The sequence below is a fragment of the Oncorhynchus tshawytscha genome, linkage group LG13 (genome assembly GCF_018296145.1).
Source record: "Oncorhynchus tshawytscha isolate Ot180627B linkage group LG13, Otsh_v2.0, whole genome shotgun sequence".
Classification (NCBI taxonomy): Eukaryota; Metazoa; Chordata; class Actinopteri; order Salmoniformes; family Salmonidae; genus Oncorhynchus; species Oncorhynchus tshawytscha.
In genome coordinates, this window is record NC_056441.1 from 43,266,678 (window position 1) to 43,285,935 (window position 19,258).

The 19,258-nt window shown below is 41.3% G+C and overlaps 2 protein-coding genes across 3 annotated transcripts; both read left to right on the top strand.

Moving 5' to 3' along the window:
- Window positions 1–3,651: 3,651 nt before the first annotated feature.
- LOC112266642 (secretory carrier-associated membrane protein 3) lies at window positions 3,652–9,028 on the top strand. 2 transcript variants are annotated; one of them, XM_024444307.2, is made up of 9 exons: window positions 3,652–4,282; window positions 4,760–4,840; window positions 5,170–5,295; window positions 5,573–5,693; window positions 5,930–6,058; window positions 6,606–6,765; window positions 6,887–6,988; window positions 7,162–7,279; window positions 8,412–9,028. In XM_024444307.2, exons 1-9 carry the CDS (start codon window positions 4,229–4,231, stop codon window positions 8,562–8,564), a joined length of 1,044 nt encoding a protein of 347 aa, XP_024300075.1. In that variant the 5' UTR covers window positions 3,652–4,228; the 3' UTR covers window positions 8,565–9,028. The 2 variants fall into 2 exon arrangements, with proteins under 2 accessions (XP_024300075.1, XP_024300074.1); XM_024444306.2 differs by having other exon boundaries at window positions 3,653–4,282; window positions 5,570–5,693.
- Window positions 9,029–11,201: 2,173 nt separating this feature from the next.
- Window positions 11,202–19,253, top strand: rnf115b (ring finger protein 115b). Its single transcript, XM_024444305.2, has 9 exons — window positions 11,202–11,408; window positions 12,756–12,814; window positions 13,076–13,136; window positions 13,237–13,466; window positions 14,997–15,065; window positions 15,181–15,253; window positions 15,354–15,447; window positions 15,745–15,860; window positions 17,844–19,253. Exons 1-9 carry the CDS (start codon window positions 11,331–11,333, stop codon window positions 17,967–17,969), a joined length of 906 nt encoding a protein of 301 aa, XP_024300073.1. The 5' UTR covers window positions 11,202–11,330; the 3' UTR covers window positions 17,970–19,253.
- Window positions 19,254–19,258: the final 5 nt, after the last annotated feature.

Consider the following 19,258-nt stretch of genomic DNA (forward strand, 5'->3'; position numbering starts at 1 on the left):
GTAGTGATTCAGGGCTAATCGCTATAGCCATCCAGCTCGCTTGCACAAGCAACCTCTTCTGAGATGCTCAAGTCCATTACCCAATGCTTGACATAGGAGCTCAGCCAAGATGGAATAAAGTAAAAAGCCTGCACCATTTTCCCACCTGCATCTCCATCACGAGTCTCCCCATTGCTCCCCAGCAAAATTAGCCTGCATTTAGAATATTGTTTATATGTGTATTTCACACTATGTTGAGGTAAAAGTATGCTCACTATGTTGAGTATAATGCTTGTATGGATGTCAACCCCAATATGTGTTCATGTCATCAATCAAATGCATTAGTTACAGTTAAAAACTACTTTGACTACCACCACCGGTTTCTGTATGCTAGCTATTTTTTATATATATTTATTTTATTTCACCTTTATTTAACCAGGTAGGCTAGTTGAGAACAAGTTCTCATTTACAACTGCGACCTGGCCAAGATAAAGCAAAGCAGTGCAACACAAACAACAACACAGAGTTACACATGGAATAAACAAACATACAGTCAATAATAAAATAGAAAAAGTCTATATACAGTGTGTGCAAATGAGGTAGGATAAAGGAGGTAAGGCAATAAATAGGCCAAAGTGGTGAAATAATTACAATATAGCAATTAAACACTGGAGTGATAGATGTGCAGAAGATGAGTGTGCAAGTAAAGATACTGGGGTGCAAAGGAGCAAAATAAATACAATAAATAACAGTATGGGGATGAGGTAGTTGGATGGGCTATAGATATGAGTCTCCAGCTTCGGTGATTTTTGCTATGCTATGCTATGCTACCATCTCATACGAACATGAGTTAGTATTTAGCTGTCTCTTTTTCTAAACCTGAAAAGGGACAACTTCTAAATGTTATGCAGCGAAAACAGCCAAATATATCAAAATGGGATTTTAGTAACCACATTGTGGGCCTGTTACAATACATCAGCCATGACATATTGGAAAATATCCACTTTGTTAGATCAGATTTGTTGAATGTGCGCCAATCCAGCGTCCTTCTATCCCCCACGGTCTGCATTCCATTAACCTCTTTACCACATTTATCCCCATTACCTCCCCGATCTCTTTCCAGGAGTTCAAACTAATTTTCATGTCTTCGAAATCCCTACACGAGGTATCATAAAGATGTTTGTATTTGTGTTTATACTTGTTCTGATAGCCGCAGTAGAGCAGGAGGAAAACTTCAAGTTCCTCGGTGTACACATCACTGACAATCTGAAATGGTCCACCCACACAGACAGTGTGGTGAATAAGGTGCAACAGCGCCTCTTCAACCTCAGGAGGATGAAGAAATTTTGCTTGGCACCTAAAACCCTCACAAACTTTTTCAGATGCACAATATTGAGAGCACTCTGTCGGGCTGTATCACCACCTGGTACAGAAACTGCACCGCCCACAACCGCATGGCTCTCCAGAGCTTAGGAAGGCCAAAAAGATCATCAAGGACAACAACCACCCGAGCCACTGCCTGTTCACCCCGCTATCATCCAGAAGGCGAGGTCAGTACAGGTGCATCAAAGCTGGGACCGAGAGACTGAAAAACAGCTTCTATCTGAAGGCCATCAGACTGTTAAATAGCCATCACTAGGCGGCTTCCACACGGTTATGTAACCCTGCACCTTAGAGGATGTGGCCCCATATACATAGACTTGAAATCACAAGTCACTTTAATAATGTTTACATATTTTTGCTTTACTCATCTCATATGCATATACTGTATTCTATTCTACGGTATTTTAGTCTATGCCACTCCAACATTGCTCATGCTAATATTTATATATTCCTTAATTCCATTCTTTTACTTTTAGGTTGTGTGTATTATTAGATATTACTGCACTGTTGGAGCTAGAAACACAAGCATTTCACTACACCCGCAATAACATCTGCTAAACATGTGTATGTGACAAATACAATTAGATTTTGTCAACGTTCTCCATGTTTGTTGTCAATTAAGTGAATTTGTGTTTATACAGGATGTACATCCCCACACCTACCGTCAACCAATCATGTCAATGCGGAGCTATGCGGAGCTCTCCGCATTGTTAAAGCCAATTTATACTTGATCTGGAGGAGGGTGTGATGCAATTGCAGAGTCTCCTGAGGCACTACTGCATTGCCGCAATTGCAGAGCCTACAGAGGCACAACTGCATTGCTGTGCGTCTCCCAAATGTTGTAACAATGTGGAGGGCTCTGTATAGCCTATTTAAACACAAATGTTTCTTCCTTGACAACAGCCCTGTGCTACTGCACGAAGCGCGAGAAGTATGAATGCCCTGAATTCTGCAGAGGCCGTATCACTATAAATGCTGCACCGCCAATGCAGACCTCAGGTTGATCATGCAGCGCGTTTTTACAACATTTGGGAGGCGCAAGGCATCACCATACAGAGCTTGATTTGGCATCTGCAAGACAAGGCTCTGCAATTGAGTCACACCCTCCGGATCGCATTGCTAGATCAAGCATAAAAGGCTCTGCATGGTCAATCCAACATCTGCAGTGGCTATACAGCATTTACTGTGATGCGGCCTTCACAGAAGTTTGATCATTCATACTTCTTGCACTTAGCGGAGCACAGCTGTTGTCAGGGAAGTGACTTTGTTTATACAGGACCTCCCGCACCCACCTACAGTCAACCAATCATGTCAATGCGGAGCCCTCCACATTATTACAACACTTGGGAGGCGCAAGGCGATGCGTTGCGGAGCTCGATTTGGCCTCTGCAAGCCTCCAGAGGATCCACAATAGCGTCAAACACCATATGGAGCCTCAAGATCGCATAAATTGTCTTTAAATTCATTTTTTTACAGAGCGTCTTTGCAATCTGCACTTCTAACATCTTGTTCTAGGAACGCAAGTAATATCACCACACCGGTACCCAACATGAGTACAGGCACCTATTTCACCTTTTTTTTGTAATCAAGCACTAATTTCAACTATAGGATTAGGGTTAGTAATTTTATCCTACTCCTCTTTCTTTGACCCAAGGTGCAGGAGCCCGGCTCCAGGTAGCTCCAGCTCAATTCTGAGTGAACCCACAGTGGTTTTCATTTGCCCCAGGGCTAAGGCAAATCATCAAAATCAAATCAAATTTATTTATATAGCCCTTCTTACAGCAGATGATATCTCCAAGTGCTGTACAGAAACACAGCCTAAAACCCCAAACAGCAAGCAATGCACGGTGGCTAGGAAAAACTCCCTAGAAAGAACTGCAAGAACTGACTTATTAATTCAAGGAGCGACAGTAACACCCCGTGGTAGACATTTTTCTTAATTTCTCCTGGATGGAAATCTACCTCCTATCTTTTTTCACCTCTGCCATATTTTCCCCTTTCCACTATCATGATTCAAACTATATAATAAATAGAGTAGTTGCGTGGAATACAGAGGGGAGAAAATGATGGCTGTGGGGCAGTATCAGGAGGAGCGCATGGACCTGTTCATTGCTACGCTACCCCCATGTGTGGCTACCACATTGGGCATAATTAAAAGCGGGGGAAATCAACGGTTTCGTGATTATTAAAGTGGCATGGATATCATCAAATGAATTGGTCAATAAAAAAATATAGACCTGTCCTGCACTGGTCGAGGGGTTCTGCCCAACTACGCACGTGCTTCTTCTGTAGCCGCAGTCACATGACATTACTTCCTGGATCACATTTGTTTGTGCAGCGGCCAAAAACATGTTTTATTGTTATTGCAGGCAATAACAAACGGAATCTTCCAGCAAAATATGACTGAAGGAGAAACGGCGTTAAATAAAATACAAGGATATAGCTAGACAAGTCAATTAAATCAATAGATGTACATTTTCGCCAATATCTTGACAGATTGTGGCAACGTCTTCCGTCGATAACTGATACATATCCTGGCTACGGTTATCTATGTCGTTATTTGCTTGCTAGCTGGTTGCATGTGTGTTATATTTGGCGATAAATCTATAACTTAAATATATAAACAACTGGCTAGCTAGACAATGACAACCCCGATACAGACATAATATATAACAGTTTGGGTTTTTTTGTTGCTAGGAAGCTACTGTAGCTTGCTACTAGTAGCGAACCAAGTCCGCAGAATATAGCTAACGTTAGCTAGACAGCCTCCGAAATAACGGGAAACCGGTTGTTGGCAAACTGTTGTGTCAGTAGAAAGGTTTTCTATTTGAACTAAGCAGGACATACAGAATTGCTGTAAAGAAAAATGTCAAAATACACAAGTTTTCCGGAACCAGGCGACGACCACAACCCTTTCCAGGTGATATGATATATGGGATCGTAAAATACTTTACTTAGCTACTGTTATTGTATTCATTTTTTAGCTAACGTTACAATGTTGGTGAAAAAAAATGCATGATGTTTCGCCTGTTGCACTGTAACAGACGTGCTGTTACTCATTACATGTGATGTTGCTGCTTTCTCCATGCTCTAACACAGGCTATTCTAGTGATACATCTAGTAGCTGAAAAGGTGTTTGTGTACAAAGGGCTCATTGAATGAAATAGAACATATTGATACTTACGTGGTCAAGGCTACGTCCCAAATGGGCCCCTATTCCCTAGTAGAGCACTATTTTGATTATACGGTTCAATGTAGTGCACCATATAGGGCCATTTAGGACGTCACCTATATAATTAGAAATTATAATTAAATATTAATATATGAATAGTAATAGGATCTCTGGCATTTATTTTATGATGTTCTGTTAGTGATGTTTATCTTGTCTGTATGTCAGGACCCTGCAGTGACTCAACACAGCAGCAACACTGAGTATGCCACACTGGATCTTTACAACCCATTTGACAATAAAAATGGGGTAAGAGATGTGTAGTTAGCTTTGTGTTTGTGTCAGAATATGAATGCTTTGGAGATTCAGTATATGCAGTAATAGTAATGCAGTATGGTAATAATGCATACAGGAGTATATAGGCTAGCTGTGTGGCATCTTTCCGCATAGATGTGCTTTGGCAGAGTAGCAGGAATGCCACTACATTCCAAACAATTGGACATGGTAACATGCCACGATGCTCCACTCCCATACAGAGTTGTTTGGACATATGCTCTATAGCCACTCTTTGCTTGTGGTCATTATAAACGTTATTGGTAATGATATAGGTTGATTTCTTGTTGTAATCCACTCTCTAGCCCCCACCACCAGCCTATGCAGCAACTGCACCATCTGCCCCCCAACCTGTTGTTCCTGCAACAACCCCACCCAGCAGGACTACACCCACAGAGCCCCGCAACTATGGCACCTCCTTCACCCCCCAGGTACTTGTTCCATATGTATTAGACAATTATCAGGAGTCACCTGTGCAGGTTATAGAATTAACTTCATACAGCTAGAAATAATACTCATAGACAAGCAACTCATATTTCTGTATGATAATTACATTTCCTGATGTTTATTTACTAGCTTGACATGGAGCACCTGAACTTATCAGACTCATTTCTACGAAATCAAGTTAAACTTCTGTATTTCTACTAAGGTATATTCAGCTCTGCATTAAAGCCTGACGTTTTCCTTCTCTCTCTCTCTCTTTAGCAGACTGCGGTCAACGCCACCACAGCAGAGCTCCTGAGGAAGCAGGAAGAGCTTGAGAAGAAAGCCCGCGAGCTGGAGAGGAGGGAGAGGGAGCTGGACTCACACGCCCTCGGCCCTGGAGCCAGTAAGAGAGGGAGATGGTGGTCGTGATGATGATGATAGAGATTGGTTTGAGAGAAAAAAAAGTGGATCCATGAGTCTGATATGAAATGATTGATGGGTGGGGGGAGGGTGTTAATAAAGGAAGGATTGGATTACTGTATACTGGTTCCTAACTGCACATGTCTCATTGGGAAATAAAGATTGCTCCCATTGCTGAATCATTTGAAGTAACACTCTCTTCCCCCATCTCTCTGTCAGCTCGTCAGAATAACTGGCCTCCCCTGCCCACTTTCTGCCCTGTGGGACCCTGCTTCTACCAAGACATCAACATGGAGATCAGCCAGAGCTTCCAACACACTGTCTCCATCATGTATTACTACTGGATGTGTAAGTTTCCCTGTCTGTGCCTGGCTGTCTATCTGGTGAAGGCATCTGTAACACTTCCATGAAAGAATGATGATTAGAATAATGCTTAAGATTAAATGTTTTATGACACTGTTAAGCACTTTAAGAATGTTACCTAATACTTAATGACTCTGTTAAAACGTAGAGATTTCTCAAATTAATTAACACCAATTTGGAAGTGATACATTAATCACAAGGTGTACCTGGGTGCGTTCAGTGTACCAATGTAACTATCTCTTTATCCCTTTCCCTTCCAATGCAACTCTAAAGTGCTCTAGTATCCAAACTACAGTTCTGACCTCCCTATCTTTCTCTTCTTATTTTGCCCCCATACCTATCCATCCCTTCATCTCTGGTCTGCATCTCTGTCACCTACCCTCTCATTTCTCTTTACCCCCTTTTCTCATCCTTTCCCCCTTCACTTTCTTTCTCCCCATCACTTTTCATGCTCTCATCCACTCCCCTCTCTCTCACTCCCTCACTTCACCCATCCTCTTCCTTTTGTCTTCTTTCTCTCCCCCTCTCCTAGTCACAGCCTGCACACTGGCATTTAACTTAATTTCCTGCCTGAGTCTGTTCTGTGTGGAGCCTTCTGGTGGTGTTGGGCTGGGCCTGGCCATCCTCTGGGTCATCCTTTTCACCCCCTGCTCCTTTGTCTGCTGGTACAGGCCTGTGTACAAAGCCTTCAGGTGCGTACTATTGCATATTTCCAATTTAGGGGCTTGTCATTACAAAACAGACATGATATATTTAGGTTCCCTCTTGATATCAGGTTACAGTGAACCTATGAATGCATTTTTTTTCTTTCAGGAGTGACAGCTCCTTCAACTTCTTCGCCTTCTTCTTCATTTTTTTCGTCCAAGTGATCTTCTACGTCATCATGACCATTGGCATTCCTGGTTGGGGTTTCAGGTATGTGCCACAAACAAGCCAACCATATTACAATTACTATATCTTTACTGTATTACATCTCCTATACAGTACATTCCTCATACACCTATCCTTCACACTCCCCCTGTCTCTATTTGTCTTCTTTCTTTGTGACTGTCTCTCTCTCCTTCCCTCCCTGTCTCTGTTCCACTCAGTGGCTGGATTGTGAGTCTGGCTGCTCTGAAGACTAGCGTGCCTGTTGGTGTGATCATGATGCTCAATGCCATCCTATTCACTGCCCAGGCTGCCATGGGGGTCGTCTTGCTCAAGCGGGTAAACCTGAAATGAAGGCGAGGGAGGGGAATTTAGACAGTTTTAACCAGACTAAAGGGTATTGTATGCTAGGGCAAATCAGGACAGTGTGGAGTAATTACAGTAGGTAGACAATGGCTTGGAATTAGGTACAACATGGGGGAGCAAGGAAAAGGATGAGGGTAAAAAGGCTACAACATATACATCTAGCTTCTCACATCTTTTTCATCTTGACCCAGTATGTCAATAAACATTTAGAATTGTCCACAGAACTTAGAGTAATTGTTTTGAATTTTAAGAGTATTATTTACAGTATTGTTTTAAGATTGATGGCGAGTAGGGTGTTGAGGTATGGGCAATTCCACGGCAACAGTGATACTGAGACTACGATTCTTCACTCTAAAAAGGAATGTCAAACAAAAAACAATGATTGCAAAGTTAAACAAACCATGGAACTATATGCACTAGGACTACTTTTAACAATTTCCACTGAATAAAACACAGTTTCCAGTGTAGATGCAAAGTTTGGTAACAATATAGCTGTTTGTCCCGTCATTCTGTTACCAAACTTTGCATCTGCGCTGTTCTTGTAAAATGTTTAGTGGAAATTGTTAAAAGTAGTCCTTGTTCATAGAACGCACACAGGTACACCTTGTGATTAATGTATCACTTCCAAATTGGTGTAAATTAATTTGAGAAATCTCTACGTTTTAACAGTGTCATTAAGTATTAGGTAACATTCTTAAAGTGCTTAACATTGGCATAAAACATTTAATCTAATCATCATTCTTTCATGGAAGTGTTACAGATGACTTCACCCGACAGACAGCCAGGCACAGACAGGGAAACTTACACATTCAGTAGTAATACATGATGGAGACAGTGTGTTGGAAGCTCTGGCTGATCTCCATGTTGATGTCTTGGGAGAAGCAGGGTCCCACAGGGCAGAAAGTGGGCATGGGAGGCCAGTTATTCTGACGAGCTGACAGAGAGTCCTAGTCCTTGTTCATAGTATGGTTTGTTTAACTTTGCAATCATTGTCTTTTGTTTGACATACATATTAAAGTGAAAAACTGAGTCTCAGTGTCACTCTGTTACTGTGGAATTGCCCATATGTATCATGTATTAAAGCCTGTCTTCCTCTCCCCTCCAGGTCCACTCTCTGTACAGGCAGACCGGTGCTAGCTTCGTGAAGGCTCAGGCTGAGTTTGCCACTGGAGTGATGTCCAATCAGGCTGTACGCCAGGCAGCTGCCAACGCCACTGCTTCTGCAGCTCAAGGGGCCTTTACTGGTGCGGCTCGGTAGAGAGAGGGAAGGCAAGCAAGTAGGGCAAGGGAGCTAGTAGAGAGCGAGAGAGCGGTAGGTACAGTATGTATGAGGGTGTATAGTACAAAATAAGTAGGCAAGACTCAGGTGTTTTGATAAATTGTTTTGTCAAAGTAGGTGAAAGGGGTGGGACTTGAGTTTGTGATGGATGACAGAAGTGATGCTCCATATATAACAGCCGAACGGTTCAATTATCTGTGGCCAATGCTATTATGGTTGCTAACGTGAGCTCTAAAAAGTCAATTGTCTTGATATCCCAAATGAGAATGCCTACCTATTTACACACACTATCTTTGCCAAAATCAACAACTGTAAATGAGAAAAACACGATGTTTTGGGTTGTAATATTATTGCTATTATTATGTTATGTTGATGCTGTATTTGGTTGTCATGGTCGCCATTGTTCTTTCTTGGTTTTAATAAAAATCAGTTGATATGCTCAATATTTTCTACTTCCCTTTGGTCACTTACAGTATCATTAGTCATGTCAGCAGCCTAACCTAAAATAGTGTATGTGTAGGCCTATTACGTCTAAGACTAATAAAGGCAGAGCAGGTTTTTCAGTGTTGTGTATATATAATGTAGAGTTTCTGAAAACCTCTTCAATGGACTGATAAATATGTACTTTAGTCTTCCCTACAAACTCCTGGGAAACTACATCAATGATGCATTTCTTGCTTTTAGTCATCACTTCTGTTATTTCTGTAACTTGTGTTTAATATACTGAGCAAAAATATAAACGCAACATGTAAAGTGTTGGTCCCATGTTTCTTGAGCTGAAATAAAAGATTCCAGATATGTTCCATTCGCACAAAAGGCTTATTTCTCTAAAATGTGCACATTTGTTTTACATCCCTGTTAGTGAGCATTTCTCCTTTGCCAAGACGATCCATCCACCTGACAGGTGTGGCATATCAAGAAGCTGATTACACAGCATGATCATTACATAGGTGTTCATTGTGCTGGGGAAAAAAGGCCACTCTAAAATGTGCAGTTTGGTCATGTAACACAATGCCACGGATGTCTCCCAGTTTTGAAGGAGTGTGCAATTGGCATGTTGACTGCAGGAATGTCCACCAGGGCTGTTGCCACAGAATCTAATGTTAATTTCTCTACCATAAACTGCCTCCAATGTCATTTTAGAGATTTTGGCAGTACGTCCAACCTGGCCACACAACAGCAGACCACGTGTAACCACGTCAGCCCTGGACCTCCACATCCGGCTTCTTCTTGGACTGTGACCAGCCACCCGGACAGCTGATGAAACTGGGTTTGCACAACCAAAGAATTTCTGCACAAACTGTCAGAAACCGTCTCATGGAAGCTCATCTGTGTGCTCGTCTTCCTCATCAGGGTTTTGACTTAACTGCAGTTCCGCATAGTAACCAACTTAAGTGGGCAAATGCTGATCTTCGATAGCCACTGGCATGCTGGAGAAGTGTGCTCTTCACGGATTAATCTTGGTTTCAACTGTACCGGACAGATGGCAGACAGCGTGTATGGCATCATTTGGGCGAGTGATTTACTGATGTCAACGCTGTGAACAGTGCCCTGTGGTGTCATGGTATCGGCAGTCATAAGCTACGGACAACGAACACAATTGCATTTTAGCAATGGCAATTTGAATGCACAGAGATACCGTGATGAGATCCCGAGACCCATTGTCCTGCCATTCATCCGCCGACCATCACCTCATGTAGCAAGAATCTGTACACAATTCCTGGAAGCTGAAAATGTAACATTTCTTCCATGAAGAAATCCCCAGACATGTCACCCATTGAGCATGTTAGGGATGCTCTGAATCAACGTGTACTACAATGTATTCCAGTTCCCGCCAATATCCAGCAACTTCGAACAGCCATTGAAGAGGAGTGGAACAAGATTCCACAGGCCACAAACAGCCTGATGAACTCTATTCGAAGGAGATGTCTTGCTGCATGAGGCAAATGGTGTTCACCAGATACTGACTGGTTTTCTGATCCATGCCCCTACCTTTTTTAAAAGGTATACATATCTGTATTCCCGGTCATGTGAATTCCATAGATTAGGGCCTAATTTATTTTTAATTAACTGATTTCCTTATTAACTGTAACTCTGTCAAATATTTAAAATGGTTGCATGTTGCGTTTATTTTTGTTCAGAGTACTTTAAGGGCCAGTTTACCTGAAACCAAATCCTGGACTAAAAGCATGCTCAATGGACAATCTCCATTGAAATCTTTTTTTTAGTCCACGACTACTAAACTTCAACTGTGACCGTTAAAAACTGTTTTTATTTTACCAGTATATTCTGTTGTTTTGGATAGTCTCATTGGTTGGCCTGTCATGTAGCATACAACTGCAGATTTTGCTTCAGCTATTTCTTTCGAGAATCAGTCTTGTGGTCATTGGTGCAACAAGTGAAATCGGTTCTGTATTAGAGCAGTTTACATGTCGTTTATTGGCACAATTTTTGGGTTGTAAATGTTGACGGGACCCTTAGCCCTATGTATAACCTAGGTTATTGCAACATTGGTTAGAAGATAGCTGCAATAATCTCAAATAACAACACTTGGTTGAAATTTGAGCAGTATACATTTGATATGTATCACCTCAGATGGTAGCCTATAGTAAAAATGGTAGCCTAATAGTAAAAAATAATCTATCCTATGGACTGGACTGACATGACCCTTCTGACAAATGTCCCTACGCCTTCCGTCGGCTTGAGCTACCATACAGACGTCAGTGACTGTATGCTACCGTGAAGATGGCGGAGGCTGCGGCGGCACCACAAAACCGTTTTTTCTGTCACTGTTGTAAAGGTGAAATCGACCCTAAACTCCCGGTGAGTTGACAGAAGTGATTTTCTTCCTTCCTTTCCCGTCCGGTTCTGGACCGACGTTTCTGTATCAGTATTAGCTAGCAACGCCTCCCGATATATATTCTAAGAAAATACACATTTTGTATCTGAAACTGAATGTGATTGATAGAATATTGTCATTACTAAAATACAACGTTCTAAGTGTTGTTGCATGGAGTGCGCGCCTTTAGATAGATTGTTTGTTGCGAAGAAATCTGGTGATCCAAGTTTTGGGTTTGCTTCGTTGCCATATTTAGAAGCACTACTGTGTCACCAGCTCGTAGTCGCAAGTGTCAACTGCATGTGAAAAACATTATTGCCGCGTTCAAGTAATAGTCGGAAATATGAAACTCGGAAATTTCCAAGTCGCCAACTGGGTGAACTCAGCTCGTGTAGGCTACTACAAACAGTTAGCAAGTCTGATATTTCTAAGTTTTCTAGTTCCGACTAGCATGTGAACGCAACATTTGCATGGAAGGGGATGGTGCCGTGGCAGGCAGGGTGTCTCTTTTCGGCACACCACCAGGCGCACCAGCGCGTTTGTCCAGCAGCTGACACAGTGTTTTTTTTTACATTGACATGAACGCGCATCTTGACGTAGCGCATCTTGATGTAGTGCACTTGATACCGCCAAGTGTGTTCCTTTTGTATTCTCATGTTATGTAAGGGGCGCAACTTTCACTGGGGATGGGGACATGTCCCCCCCAAATTCTGAAATGGCATTTTTGTCCCACCCAGTTTTATTATTGGAATGTGATACAAAACGTGACAATGGTGTGCTTTAGTACCATGCAGACGCCCCTGAGCAACTGGATAAAAATGTTTAATATTATTATTATTATGTATAATACTAACCCTATTATATATAATATTATTATGCCCTCCCCACTTCTAAAACCAAAGTTGCACCCCTGTGTTATGTCATCATGATTTGAAATAAATAAAATATCAAATCAAATGTTATTGGTCACATACACATATTTAGCAGATGTTATTGCAGGTGTAGCGAAATGCTTGTGTTCCTAGATCCAACAATGCGGTAGTATCTTAACAGTGCAGTAGTATCTAAAAATGCTTCACAACAATACACACAAATCTAAAAGTCAAATAATGTAATTAATTAATAAATAAATATTAGATTGAGCAATGTCGAAGTGGCATTGACTAAGATACAGTAGAATAGAAAATAGAAAATAAACATGAGATGAGTAAAGCAGTATGTACACATTATTTGAACATTATTAAAGTGACCAGTGTTCCATTATTAAAGTGGCCAGTGATTCCAAGTCTATGTATATAGGGCAAATAGAAATGGCATTTTTTTCTCTCAAGGAATTCACATGCCCCAGGTGTCAGTCCGATTTCATTGAGGAGGTGACAGAAGACTCCAGGTAAAGTGTTCAAATCTGTGCTGTTGTTTGCGTGCTGTTCTGCTTATAGGGGCCTATAGTATAGGAGCCTATACTGGACTTGCAATATCATACTATTTTAGTTACAGTATTATGTGCAATTTCAGTTTCTGATATATCTGATATAATAATATACAGTACATTAGACTTATTAAATGAAAATAGTTTTACTTAAAAAAATATTGTATTTGCATTTCTCTTAATGTATTAATTTCCAATAATTGAAATATCTTTGTATTTCAGTCTCTTGGAGAACAGCAGCACTGCAGAGGCCAATGATGATGCAGGCACACTCTTTTCAGAGGTACCTGAATGTCATCCCAAAATCTCTTTGTCTTTTTCTATCCTTTTCCCCTGTCTTCAACTTGAATCTGAATGTACTGGTCTGCTCTCCTTCCTCCAAGCTGTGGCAGCTGCTGTTTATGGAACACTCTGCTCTTCTCTCGGACCCCTCCACCTCTGAGTCTGACCAGAGCCATCTACAGGCTGCTGCAGTGGAGGGAGACGTAGAGGGCCCTTCTGAAGTGCCTGTGGCCTCTGTGGGAGGCACAGATCCTTTAGTGCCTGAACCGGAACGCCCCTCTCATCCGCCTAGCCAGGGGAGGCGACAGTCCCACACGCCAGCAGTGGAGGGGTTAGTGGAGATGACCAATTACTTATCACTGATCTTGATCTGTCTACAGTGTAAAGTCATTACCTTTATCCACTCACTCTCTATTAGCTACCTTTCATGGTTTTGCCCCATGCCAAAAGGTCCAGGCAGGTATAGCTGATGGCTTTTATTTCACTTGGACGTCAAGCCACCTTAGTGGCAACGACCACTGATTTTGCAATGTTATCTCGCTCTCCATGTCAGTTTTTAGGAAGCTATTCTCACTCGACTCAAGAGCCTGTATTGATATTGAGACATTGTACTATTGTATAATAACATCCTATAACATGATTAGACTAATGGTGTTATATAATCAAAGTGGTCCAAAATTAAGTATTTCCCTTCAGTTTATCACAGAATATCATTTCACATATTAACAACAATATATTTCAAACATTATTAAACTATTTGGTCCTAAAAGCTATTATGTTATTTCACTGTAACTACATAATTCTATTACATTATATTACATTGTTATTACAATCAAGTAGGTATTCTCTTTCTACAGGGCCTTCAGAAAGAATATCATACCCCTTTAATTATTCCCCATTTTGTTGTGTTACAGCCTGAATTCAAAATGGATTAAATATAGATTTTTTTCTCACCCATCTAAACACAAAACCCATCAGTGAAAACGTGTTTTTAGAAATGTTTGCAATTATAATGAAATACAGAAATATTGTATCTCATTTATATAGGTATTCACACCCCTGCCAATACATGTTAGAATCACCTTTGGCAGCGATTACATCTGTGAGTCTTTCTGTGTAAGTCTCTAAGACATATTTGCACATTATTCTTTTTAAAATTCTTCAAGCTCTGTCAAGTTGGTTGTGGATCATTGCTGGACAGCCATTTTCAAGTCTTACCATACATTTTCAAGCCGATTTGAATAAAAACGACAACTAGGCCACTCAGGAACATTCAATATCGTATTGGTAAGCAACTCCCGTGTATATTTGACCTTGTGTTTTAGGTTATTGCCCTGCTGAAAGGTGAATTTGTCTCCCATTGTCTGAACCAGGTTTTCATCTAGGAATTTGCTTGTGCTTAGCTCTATTTTTATTTAAAAACAACTCCCTAGTCCTTGATAACGTGACGCAGGCACCTCCAATATTGAAAATATGAATAGTGGTACTCAGTGATGTGTTAGATTTGTACAGAGATGAGGTAGTCATTCAAAAATCATGTCAAACTATTATTGCACACAGAGTGAGTCCATGCAACTTATGTGACTTGTTAAGCACATTTTTACTCCTGAGCTTATTTAGGCTTGCCATAACAAAGGGGTTGAATACTTATTGAATCAAGACATTTCATCTTTTCATTTTTAAATAATTTAATAAAAACATAATTCCACTTTGACATTATGGGGTATTGTCTGGAGGCCAGTGACACAATCTCAATTGAATCCATTTTAAATTCAGTCTGTAACACAAAATGTGGAAAATGTCTTGGGGTGTTAATACTTTCTTTGCAAAATAGATTGAATCTCTCTGCCTATTTCTTTAGTATTGTGCAGCAGTTTTTGGCTGGTCTGTTTGCCAACAATGGAAATCCTGGCATCGCACCAGCTGCACTGTAAATAAGTATTTTTTAAATCTCATAATTATTATTTTAATTACTTTGACTCTTTCAAGGCATGTTAAGCATCTCTCTCTCTCTCTCTGTCTATCTCTCACTCACTCACTCTCAGGTCTGGCATGCTCCATTCAAATCCAGGGGACTATGCCTGGGGTCAGGGAGGTCTAGACGCAGTTATCACAGAGGTCAGTGCTCTAACCAGGCGCAAAATCCATGCTTTAATCATGGCAGCACGCTGAGTCACAATCTGTCTGTTTCTTCATTTCTCAATTTCCTCCACTCTAGTTGTTAGGTCAGTTTGAGGGCACAGGTCCACCTCCTGCAGAGAAGGAGATGATCTCATCCCTCCCCACAGTCAACGTCTCTCAAGAACAGACAGGTGTGTTCCAACCAAGCTTCAACACCAAACCCATAGGCTACCTCTAACAGCATTTATGGGAATGGAGGGTGTGGATCTTGCTCAGTAGTAGTGTACAGTATACCACCTGCAAAATAGATTCTCAAAATTGTGACAATATTTTGTTTTATTCTGAAAAATAAAAGGTGAGGTGGTCTTTACCCAGATAAGCACCCCATTCAGAAGCCTTTTAGTAGTGCCGGCACTAGTAGTCAATGTTCACTCTCTTTATTCTAAAATGAACACAATGAATGAACCCCCCTCATGCCTCTTTCTCAGATAGCAGACTGGAGTGTCCAGTATGTAGGGAGGAGTACTCCATGGGAGAGTCTGTCAAACAGCTGCCCTGCCTCCATTATTTCCACAGTGACTGCATAGTGCCATGGCTTGAACTGGTAAGCAAGGGAATGGTTGACTGGTGGGGTTTACAACACCACTGTATTTCATTTGTCATGGAAGGTTAGTGAGTGTGTCACTGGGGTCACATACAGTGCCTTGCGAAAGTATTCGGCCCCCTTGAACTTTGCGACCTTTTGCCACATTTCAGGCTTCAAACATAAAGATATAAAACTATTGTTTTGTGAAGAATCAACAACAAGTGGGACACAATCATGAAGTGGAACGACATTTATTGGATATTTCAAACTTTTTTAACAAATCAAAAACTGAAAAATTGGGCATGCAAAATTATTCAGCCCCCTTAAGTTAATACTTTGTAGCGCCACCTTTTGCTGCGATTACAGCTGTAAGTCGCTTGGGGTATGTCTCTATCAGTTTTGCACATCGAGAGACTGAAATTTTTTCCCATTCCTCCTTGAAAAACAGCTCGAGCTCAGTGAGGTTGGATGGAGAGCATTTGTGAACAGCAGTTTTCAGTTCTTTCCACAGATTCTTGATTGGATTCAGGTCTGGACTTTGACTTGGCCATTCTAACACCTGGATATGTTTATTTTTGAACCATTCCATTGTAGATTTTGCTTTATGTTTTGGATCATTGTCTTGTTGGAAGACAAATCTCCGTCCCAGTCTCAGGTCTTTTGCAGACTCCATCAGGTTTTCTTCCAGAATGGTCCTGTATTTGGCTCCATCCATCTTCCCATCAATTTTAACCATCTTCCCTGTCCCTGCTGAAGAAAAGCAGGCCCAAACCATGATGCTGCCACCACCATGTTTGACAGTGGGGATGGTGTGTTCAGGGTGATGGGCTGTGTTGCTTTTACGCCAAACATAACGTTTTGCATTGTTGCCAAAAAGTTCCATTTTGGTTTCATCTGACCAGAGCACCTTCTTCCACATGTTTGGTGTGTCTCCCAGGTGGCTTGTGGCAAACATTAAACAACACTTTTTATGGATATCTTTAAGAAATTGCTTTCTTCTTGCCACTCTTCCATAAAGGCCAGATTTGTGCAATATACGACTGATTGTTGTCCTATGGACAGAGTCTCCCACCTCAGCTGTAGATCTCTGCAGTTCATCCAGAGTGATCATGGGCCTCTTGGCTGCATCTCTGATCAGTCTTCTCCTTGTATGAGCTGAAAGTTTAGAGGGACGGCCAGGTCTTGGTAGATTTGCAGTGGTCTGATACTCCTTCCATTTCAATATTATCGCTTGCACAGTGCTCCTTGGGATGTTTAAAGCTTGGGAAATCTTTTTGTATCCAAATCCGGCTTTAAACTTCTTCACAACAGTATCTCGGACCTGCCTGGTGTGTTCCTTGTTCTTCATGATGCTCTCTGCGCTTTTAACGGACCTCTGAGACTATCACAGTGCAGGTGCATTTATACAGAGACTTGATTACACACAGGAGAATTGTATTTATCATCATTAGTCATTTAGGTCAACATTGGATCATTCAGAGATCCTCACTGAACTCTGGAGAGAGTTTGCTGCACTGAAAGTAAAGGGGCTGAATAATTTTGCACGCCCAATTTTTCAGTTTTTGATTTGTTAAAAAAGTTTGAAATATCCAATAAATGTCGTTCCACTTCATGATTGTGTCCCACTTGTTGTTGATTCTTCACAAAAAAATACAGTTTTATATCTTTATGTTTGAAGCCTGAAATGTGGCAAAAGGTCGCAAAGTTCAAGGGGGCTGAATACTTTCGCAAGGCACTGTATACTGTCTTGAGGTAGGGTATTTGGTTATATTGTTCTGGGGGTAACCGTGTGCCACACACAAAGGGGTGGTTTCCTGGACCCAGATTAAGCCTAATCCTGGACTAAAATGCAAGATCAATGGAAAATCTCCATTGAAAGCACTTTTTAGTCCAGGATAAGGCTTAATCTGTGTCCGGGAAACTGTCCCACAAGTATTGAGACTTGACTTGTAATGTTAAGCATGTTTTGTCACGTCTCACGTTTTTGTATCTCTCCCACAGCACGATACTTGTCCTGTGTGTCGTAAAAGTCTTGACGGCATCGACCAGAGCATCCAGCCCCCACCAGAACCCCCAGAGACCCTCTCCATCAGGACAGACCCTCAGGAGGAGAGACAGGCTATTTGAGGATTAGGCCTCCCTCTCTTCGACCTGTCTGGCATCTCTTCTTCCCTTTACTCCTGAACGAGGCTCATCTCTATCCTCATGCCTCGTCTTTGACCATGCGTTTATTGAAGAGACATATTTCAATTCAACTGTGCCTCATTGTCAAAATTCAACTCTGCTCAAAAATTCACTTCACAATGCATTTACTAGGAAACTTTGTTTGACTTTAGAAAGTTCCAATATGCCTGCAGTATCACCTCACCTGCAAATGGTTCCAACTGTTTTCTGACAAAATGTTATGGATTCCATTTGTCCCTTCGTAGTGGTATTTCCCCCAGTGTTCTGATTGGCTCTCATTTTGTATTCAAACCACATGAAATGACATCCTTGAGCCACAGAGAAGTGACAAATGTGATGAAATGAGATAAATTGGGGAAAATCCTAAAAGGTGAGCTGAACTCACTCTCTAGCGTTGAAGCTCTGGGTTAGATCATTTGCCCACTGTTCTCGCCGACATCTTTGGTTGCATCCCAATAATCTCTCCTTTCTCCTGAAGGGTACACTTGTTCACTTCATGGATTTGAAAGGAAATTACTGGTATATGGAAACTCCTTCCAGTCCATGCATGCTACACCAATCCAATGCTTTCACATTTGTGGGGACTAGTGAACGAGTGCACACTTCCGTAGGAAGGAGAGGTTATTGCAGATTCAAATAATCAAAGCTGGATGATTAGTTGATTATTTGAGGGCAAAAACCAAAACGTGCACCCCTTGGGGTCCCCAGCACCGAGTTTGGGAAACCCTGGGTTATTGGAATGAAAACACTGAGAATCATAATTGCATACTCCTCACTTCCTCTCTCCTCGCCTCCTTATCAAAACCCATTGGAGGAGGTCAGAGGGGCGGGACATCTGGCTTTCTCATCCAATGGGTTTTGAGGAGGCGAGGAGATGACGCAAGGAGTACGCAATTCAAATTCTCCCGTCTCCCGCTTCCTCTTAATCTCACATAGCAGTATTTGTTAATAATGTCCACCTCTCTTTATGCCCCCTATTTAAACCCTAATACTTTGTCCTTTACACTATCCACATCCTTCTTGTTCTAACTTTATGCACTTTTCTAATGCATTAGTATTTTGCCTCTTTCAATCATTCTGTTTTTAATACGTACAAGTCACAGCAAAATAATAAATATGTTTTTAGTATTTGACATATTAAGATGGGCCTATATATGTATTGGTATGTATATATGATATATGTATATATGTGTATATACATGTAGAGTACCAGTCAAAAGTTTGGACACACC